Here is an 8580-nt window from a genome sequence, read left to right as displayed (position 1 = left end):
TGGTGTTAAATCTGAACCCTGTAAAACTGATAGACAAGCGCTTGCATGTGAAATGAAGTGAAGTGTGAGCGTCTGTTCAGTCTGAGTGTTTTGGGGGTTAGGTCAGGCTTTAGAAGAAGGTACACAGCATCAGGTAATGAGACAATACCTCACGAAAACAAACACAAAGCACTTGTCTGCACTGTAGAAGCATATTCAAAAGCACCACAACCTGCTCTAATCCCTTTGGCTAGAGTTGCTGACACGGGCTAACCCTTTAGAATAGGTCCTCTCTCATGCTGTGGGAAGGTCGCTGCATCTTACCCAACCAGTCCGTGTGCGGCAACACCATTGCGCTAAGCGATCCAAAATATACCGCTAACCCATATCGCTGAGAGGAGTCAGGTCAGTGGATACATCTATTTTTTACATGCTGAATAGTTTTAAGATTGAAGTTTTAGAAATGTGTTAGTCTAAAAACTGCACTGTGCATTCTGAAAAAAAAATTATGAACCTACAACAAATGTGGTCTTCTCTTTGATTTTGACATATTTATTTAATTTATTTTCCCTCTAATTATCATGATATATTTATTTAATGTACTCTCCCTCTGATAATTGGTCACTTAACAAATTTTGAGACTATTTTAAGCTTTCTTTGATGAAATATCCTCACTGTATTTTGATTGTAACAGTTCGTTTCAAATTTTAAAAGTATATTTTAACACCTCTAGTGAATCCTTAGGAATTAAAAAAGAAAAAAAATGATTGAAGGCGATCGAGAACTTTCAGCTATGATTCAGGAGCTCTGGGACAACGACATCAATCGGCTGAGACCTGGGATAGACTATCACATATCTCTACAGGTAACAGCTGACATTTTGCCTGTGTGAACTGAGGATCACTAGAAATAGATGAATAATAAATGGGTTACTCTGAAAAGTAGTCAACACCTGCTACATCCTTTACATTTTACTCTTATAAAATGACATTGATTTGTTATTTTATGTTTGTTGACCTGAGGTCATAAGGTCAGAGAGAGCCCATGCACCTTTTTAGCACACACAAACTGAGATGAGCTTTGTTCTTCACTGCTGGGTTTAGAAAACCATTCACAATCACATTTTAGGGCACGGCTGCCAAATACAAACTTAAATGCTTACTAGGACTGTTAATTATATGATTAATTATATGATTTTAATGATTAATTGGCTGCATTAAGAATGAAAGTTTATTAACTGTATTTGTACTTATTAATCATGTTAACATACACAGCATTTTCTGATTAAGGTTCATATTCTGGTTAAGCCTTTGTTCTGGTGTTTACACACTAACCAGCAATTGAAACAGTCCTGTTTTTACATATAATAATAATCATTCAAGTTTACTTATTTGTAGTAATTGTAATACAAATATAAACATTTTTGCTTTGTGTCACAGGGAAAAGCAGGTGATCGGACTGGTTTTGCCGATGACAATGACGGAGCAGGGCTGCCTTTGTTTACATTTGTTGACGAAAACATTTTTAAAAAGGAGACATTTTTGGGTAGGAAATCAGCTGATGTGTATTACTTTATTTATTTCAAGGTATACTGCAGAAGACTTTTCCTTTAAACTTGCCTAAAAAATACTAGTGCATAGAAAATATGGGTTTAAAACCATGTTCTTGCCTTCCTCTGCATGTCACTTAATTTTGTGTAGTGAGCACACAATTCTGTAGTGTAACTTTAAGAAACAGTAATAGAAGAGATGTAAGAACACTTGTTTGGTGGTTATTTCTTGTCTAACAAGTAAAGCAAACTTGACAAACAGAAACAGCAACTACAGATTTTGAAATCTTAATTAGACCATTTGGAAATCTGCACAGCTCAATGCGTCTAATATGTCATGACAAGATTGGAAATAATGAATCTAAACAAGTATGGGTACTAATTAAGAGATGAAGCGGAAATATTTGCACTGTATAATGATATTGTGTCATTTCAGCTTTCATCTCACTTCTGGACAACTATGAAAGTGATACTGGAGAACCGGAGATTGTCACACCAGAGGAAGAACTGGAAAATCACAAGTTCCTGGATTCAATCATAAAGACCCCCACTATGAAGGTAATTAAATGGGCCAAGAAAATGATTAATTACTGATCAGGAATGATTCAGCTGTTTCTGTTCTTCATAAAACCAGACACGCTTTTAGATATTTGTTTTATTTCTTGTCAAGTACTATGCATAGAAGTAAATCTAAAATGAGAAATCAATCTATTATCTAGTTTCTGTAAGATAGTGTACTGAATAGTAATTTGCAACTATTGTGTATTTCCTAATATTAGATCGCCCACAAATACCTAGTGGGGAAGAATCTTTCTCCAGAGGACACCACAGACTTTAAGAAGCAGCTCTATCACATTTGGTTTGAGCTTTATGCCAGGAGAGGATCCAGTAAGTAAGTACAGAGGATTCAAAGCACCTTGCAGGAGATTATTTAGGGACAGAAATTTATGAAGTTCGTGGAAGGGATTGTCTGTCCCAAAATGAACATTCATCATTCATTCATCAGGGATCATTCATTCCAGAATGAATATTCCATCATAATTGACTCACCCATAAAATGAAAAAAAGAAAGAAAAAGAAAGAAGGCACGATTTTCATTTTTGGGCGAACAATTCATTTTAGATCAATTCTAAAACGAATCTTACTATTACTTCAATTACAAGTGCAATTATGTAAAAAATCTCAAATAATTTTCTAAGAGCACCTTTAAGAAGAAAATAACATGCTGTGGTGTTCTCTGATTGTATGTATGACTCACTGACCAACTCAACTCTACAAAAAACACCTCACAACCTTTTTGTTCCGCAGATTACTGTAATTATATCATAGTAAGAGCACAGACTACTTTCATGACAACTGGCTTGATTGGAGTTCAGCATTCAGAGCCACTGTCTTTGCCACAGCCCCAAAACGTCTCTCAATCATGCATTTTTTGACTAACAAGGGTGTAAATTCCAAGAAAGGTTATTTCTGGTCAAGGTTGGCTATAAGAAATAAGAAGACATGAAGATCAGATTATACCGTTAGAAAAGAATTCTGCTTCTCTCTTATGAAAGTAGCTTGAGTAAAAAGTATGAAATGTCATTTGTCTCATTTATAGCCTGGCACAGCTAGCAAAACTACACTGAACATGTTAACATAAATAATTATCTTAAAAATGTTAAATAATGTTAATTAGATATGGTTGGCACATTGCTCCACCCCTTTCTTACAATCAGCTGCAAGCTCTCATTCAGATTTGCCTCCACCCAATTAACAACCACATAAAACCCACCCTACATGTTTTTCTTTTTCTATAATGCGTTTCACTACAGAAGAAAAGATCGGTCGCTATTTCTGTTAAATAGAAGAAAGTTTCATGAATCCAGACCCTGGTCACGAACACAAGTAGCTTTCACATACTCTTGAGTTCTACTAAAACAGTTTCCCCATTCTGAGCTTCATTAATAACACTGACTAAAGATAATCAAGTAATATCCAAGTCATTTTTAAAAGCTATGTGTTTGTCTGTTTCTGTCTCCACACAAGACCGGACTCATCTGGTTTCGAGCATGTGTTTGTAGGAGAGACGAGAGGCGGTCACACGGTCATCGGCTTTCATAACTGGATTCAGCTGTACTTACAGGAGAAACTAGGACACATTGACTACAAAGGATATAGTGTGAACGCCAACTCACCACAGGTATGTCTGTGACGTCGGCAGAATGTGCAGATAAGTACGATTCGTTAAGATAACTTAACCTTATTGTAATTGTTAGAATGGTCACAGATGAGCGATTTCCACATAAAACTGATCGGGCAGATCAAACCTAAGTCGTAGAGACTTGAAACTTGGAGGGATGGTAGTACTCACACCATCAACAATGTCACCAAGGCTCGCTGCAGCGATCGAAAGTACGAAATCACTCATAACTCCTAAACCGTCAGTTGCAGACTCGAGTGTCTTATGTTGTTGGAATCCTTGGCTCATGCCGGACAAAACGCACACCTCAGATTCTGGGCCTGGCAAAATATTCGAGTATTTTGCATTTTTTGTAAAACCTACTTTCACAAACTAATTCTAGTTTTTTCACCTGATCAGAACTAAACCAGTGCAGAAAGATCCTCTGGGGTCAGCGCCAATAGTCTTGTGGGCAGTGAGCCAACATATGGTGCAGATGCACCTCGGGTGTCCTGAGATCAAATCCTGCTGCATGGACTTTTCCCAATCCCTGTCCCCCGTTCTGTCTGCCACTCACTTCCTGTCATATCTCCACTTTCCTGTCTAAGAAAAATAGAAAAATTTCCCCCAAAAAGGAAAGAATCTCTGGAGAGTGAATATCAATCATTAAAAAAAAAAAGTTGAATTTTCATCTCACCGTGGCAACTTTTGAAGGCGGCAGGGCCACTTTTAGTAAAATGCCTATATCTCCTGAATGAAATTAGATATCTTTGACAAACTTGGCACACTTATGTAAGAGCTCAAGTTGAGGTCACAGGAAACAAACCGCAGAGACTGGCTACTTGGTGGTGCTATAATAGGGAAAAAAAACATGAAAATGGCTATGACTAGGCAACCATTTGTCCTATCAACATAAAAATTGCTGTGCATGATCTTGGTCCAAAGTGCCAAAAGTGTCTATGGGGACATTTGCGAAAAAAACATGGCCGCCATGTCAAAAAAGCATTGGCCGATGAAGTTTGAGCACCTATTAGACAAGGTTAATGGAGGCCGATCGTGACGAAACTTGGTGGGCCTGTTTGACTCAAAGCCCCAAAGGTCCGTGAGAAATTTACAAGAAATCGGCCGCTGGGGGTGGTATCGCATTTTTTGAAGATGTAAACAATTTACTGCCATTCTGATCAACTTTGCCCCTAGAACCACTGCTGTCCATCAGTTTTTTAAATGATTGAAAAGATGTGAAAAACCTAGTTTTACAAACTAGTCCTAGGTTTTTTGCTTAGTCTGGGGGTGGGGGGGTGGCAAAAAAAACACCACAGGGCAATTCTCTGGACTCTCTAGGTCAATAATTATCACAAACTTGTTGAATTTTAACTTTTGAGAGGATATAATGGGGTCATTTAGAAAAGGGGCCTGTCTAAATAAGCCTAAAGGAAAACTCAAAACTTCATGAAACCTGGTGAGCATAAGCGACATGTGATTCAAAACAAGTATGCAAAGTTTTAGGGAGATCGGACCACAGCTGGCGCTGTAACAGTCATAAATATTATAAAAACATCATATTTCTATGGTAAATCGCCTGGATTTGACAAAATGCTTTTTAAATAAAGCGCTTGAACCCTGGTAATCGCTGCTTGCAGCTCTATTTTTGATTTGTTTTTAGAGCAGTACATGATAAGACAAAACATAGGACCACGAAACCATAAATGCAAATCAAAATGATGAGGAATCAGAAAAATGAAGGGAAATTAAGGAGAAACAGAAGAAAAAATAAAAAATAAATAAGATCTGCCTTACATTAATCTTTTTTTTATACAAATTTATATTTATTTTTCTAATTTCATTACATTGCTTTCCATCTCGTTCCCAGCCAGATGAGAACAAGCACATTTTGGCTCTGCAGTTCAGCTGGAAGAATGGAATCAAACCCAAAGGAAGCATCTTCATCGGCGTGAGCCCGGAGTTTGAGTTTGCCCTGTACACACTGTGTTTCCTCACGTCTCCAAACGAGCGAGTCAAAGTCTCCTTTAACATCTATGAGGTGGAGATCGTCTGTCACCACTACAACCAGAAGCACATAGGCACTACTTATCCTGTCCTTGTGAAATACTTAGATGTATAACCATACACAGGCTCGAGGGATTCATAGTTAATTCATTCATAGTGGCTTATGGTTTATAAGTATTGATTTTATGTTTTAATCTCAAAAACAATAAACCAAAAGAGCATCAGTGCCATAACCTTGCTTGTAGTGTCTAAATGAATCTCGACTGCATGAATTCTGAAGGGCTTTTTATAATGTGCGTAATGCATCGTTCATGTTTTTTATGTCCTCAGGGTTATGATCCAAGGTCCTGGGGTCGTAGTTTGTGAACAAATTAGTGTTTATAAATTAATCTTTTAATTGAACAAATCATTCTTATTCATAGTTTTGTTCACTGAACTCCTTCCTCTCTGTTCTATTTTGAGGCTCTATTTTAAAGCTTGTGACGACTTTGGTTGTCTGTAAAGGCTGGTTATATCACAAACCAATAATACTCAAGTGTGGGCTGTGATAGTGCTTCTCATAGGGTTTGAACTAGTGAACTAGTAAAGCTTCAGTGAATCAATCATCATTTGCAAAGTTATCCTGCTGATCAACTTGGCAACGCTCAAATGCTTTGGCAGTACAAATGTAAAAATACTGGTCATGCCAATAAAGAAACTCAAGACTGAAAACTGAACGAGAGACGGCAAGTCATTTGTTCATTTAGCCTGTGAGTCGGTCTTGTTTAAAAAGCAGGAAAAGCGTAGATTTTCCTGCGTTTTCTGATAGGTCTGTCTTGCTGTCATTTCTGGGTAAAACATTTGTGGTGCTTCAAGTTCTGTCTTTATCTATAATGTGAGCCAATAGCGCTCATTTGTGAATGAAATAAATGAATCAGGAATCTTGTTTGCCTGCATGAAGTGGGGCCTGTCGATTGCTTAAATGCCAAGTTCTGTCATGAAACTTTAGATGACACAGACTGATGGGTTTTTAACACAAACTAATGATATATTTACAACATTAAAGGGAAAGTTCGCCCAAAAGTGCAAATTTTGTCATCAATTACTCACCGTCATGACATTTCAAACCCATAAGACCATCGTTTATCTTCAGAACACAAATTAAGATATTTTTAATGAAATCCGAGAGCTTTCTGAAACTCCATAGACAGCAAGGATCCTACCACGGTAAAGGCCAAGACAAATACCAAGAACATCAACAAAATAGTCCATGTGACATCAATAGTTCAACTGTAATTTTATGAAGCTCTGAGAATACTTATTCTCAGATACTTTGTTATTAAGTCTGAGAATAATAACAAGACTTAATAACAATAAAAATAACAAGATGAACAGGTTTGAAAAGTCATGAAGGTGAGTAATCAATGACAGAATTTCCATTTTTTGGTGAACTACCCCTTTAAACTACTTGGCACAAGCTGATTGGTTCATGTTGCAAACATGAGCATAGAGCATTAGAGCGTAGAGCATTTCACAGCGCGCTTTCTTGCCCTTACGAAAATTAACCATGGGTTTACTACAAATAAAACCAAAAAAACATGGTTACTACAAATTAACCATGGTTTGGTATTCTAACCATAGTTCAACCATGGTATTTGTAGTAAAACTGTGGTTTTACAAATGGTAATCAATATGGCAAAAAAAAACATGGTTACTACACTTTTACTATAATAAAACCATGGTTAATTTTCATAAGGGGGGTTCCTCTGAAACCCTCCACCTTCCCCAGCTCCACCTGCACAGATCTACTACGGGTTATTACATATCAGAATCAGAATTAGAATTAGCTTTATTCACCAGGTGTGTGCAAACACACGAGGAATTTGTTGTGTTTTTTTTAAGGTGCTCCTGGTACATGCATACATACATATCTGAAATAAAAAAAAAAAGAAAAACAGTTAAATAAAAACTTAAATAAATAAGAATGTGTATGAATCTGGAACAGAAGATTTATGTACAGATTTGTGCATTATTTACTCTATATACAGCTGTATAAATAAAGAGATGTGCATATGTATTTACATAATAATACTACAGAAAGAGGCAATAATTAGAGATGGAGAAAAATTACAGAAATGAATTGCAGAACACAGGTAATGATTCATGTTTTAGCTGTTTAAGCTTCTTATGCCTAGATGTTCTAGTGCTCAGAGATATTTGTGCAGCAGCAGTATGTCTTAAATACTCACAGCACCGTGTCAGAGTATGTACTGGCAGTAGCAAGTTCCTGTAATTGCTTTGCAGCAGCAGAAATAATCTACAACAGCAGCGTAGCAGATCTGTTCTGCCAAGACCAAATACTTTAACGCTGTCATATCCATGACCATGATAAAGACTTCACAGAGCTGTCATAATAGAACTAAAAATGAGGGGGTTTTTTCACAACAAGGACAGAGTGGAGAATCTGTGTGAGTGTGACGGCCCATGAGGGCCGGCTCCAGAGTCAAATCACTGAGGGTGCTCTAACCTTAATGCACTGGATAGTTTGCCAAATCTGCAATGAAATGCCATTATTACAGCTTTACCTGAGGGTGCTATTGATTTTGTTTGAGGGTGCCCCCCGTAGAACCGGGGCTGCTGGCAAAACATTATAATGATAAAGACTCTGAACTGCTGAAATGTACTTAAGACTATGATTGTCTTTTTTTATAGCTTGATCAAAGTCATGCTCAGCAGTTCACACTATAAAGGAAACACTCAGTATAGATTCATAGACATGCAGATTGTAATAAAAAATAATAAAGCTGGTTTCAATGACTCTGTCATAACACATAAAAACACTAATTTGTCAAAACCTCCTGCCATTAATATGCAACATCACTGAACAAAACAGTGAACAAAACTG

At 37.1% G+C, this 8580-nt stretch overlaps 1 protein-coding gene across 1 annotated transcript; it reads left to right on the top strand.

Moving 5' to 3' along the window:
- Window positions 1–318: 318 nt before the first annotated feature.
- Window positions 319–5981, top strand: endou2 (endonuclease, polyU-specific 2). Its single transcript, XM_051093761.1, has 7 exons — window positions 319–384; window positions 713–844; window positions 1419–1524; window positions 1965–2086; window positions 2308–2420; window positions 3557–3710; window positions 5560–5981. Exons 2-7 carry the CDS (start codon window positions 743–745, stop codon window positions 5809–5811), a joined length of 849 nt encoding a protein of 282 aa, XP_050949718.1. The 5' UTR covers window positions 319–384; window positions 713–742; the 3' UTR covers window positions 5812–5981.
- The last annotated feature ends 2599 nt before the right edge of the window (window positions 5982–8580 follow it).

This window comes from Labeo rohita, chromosome 21, assembly GCF_022985175.1.
Source record: "Labeo rohita strain BAU-BD-2019 chromosome 21, IGBB_LRoh.1.0, whole genome shotgun sequence".
Classification (NCBI taxonomy): Eukaryota; Metazoa; Chordata; class Actinopteri; order Cypriniformes; family Cyprinidae; genus Labeo; species Labeo rohita.
The sequence above is the reverse complement of the archived record's forward strand: the minus strand, read 5'-3'. Positions and strand labels throughout refer to the sequence as shown.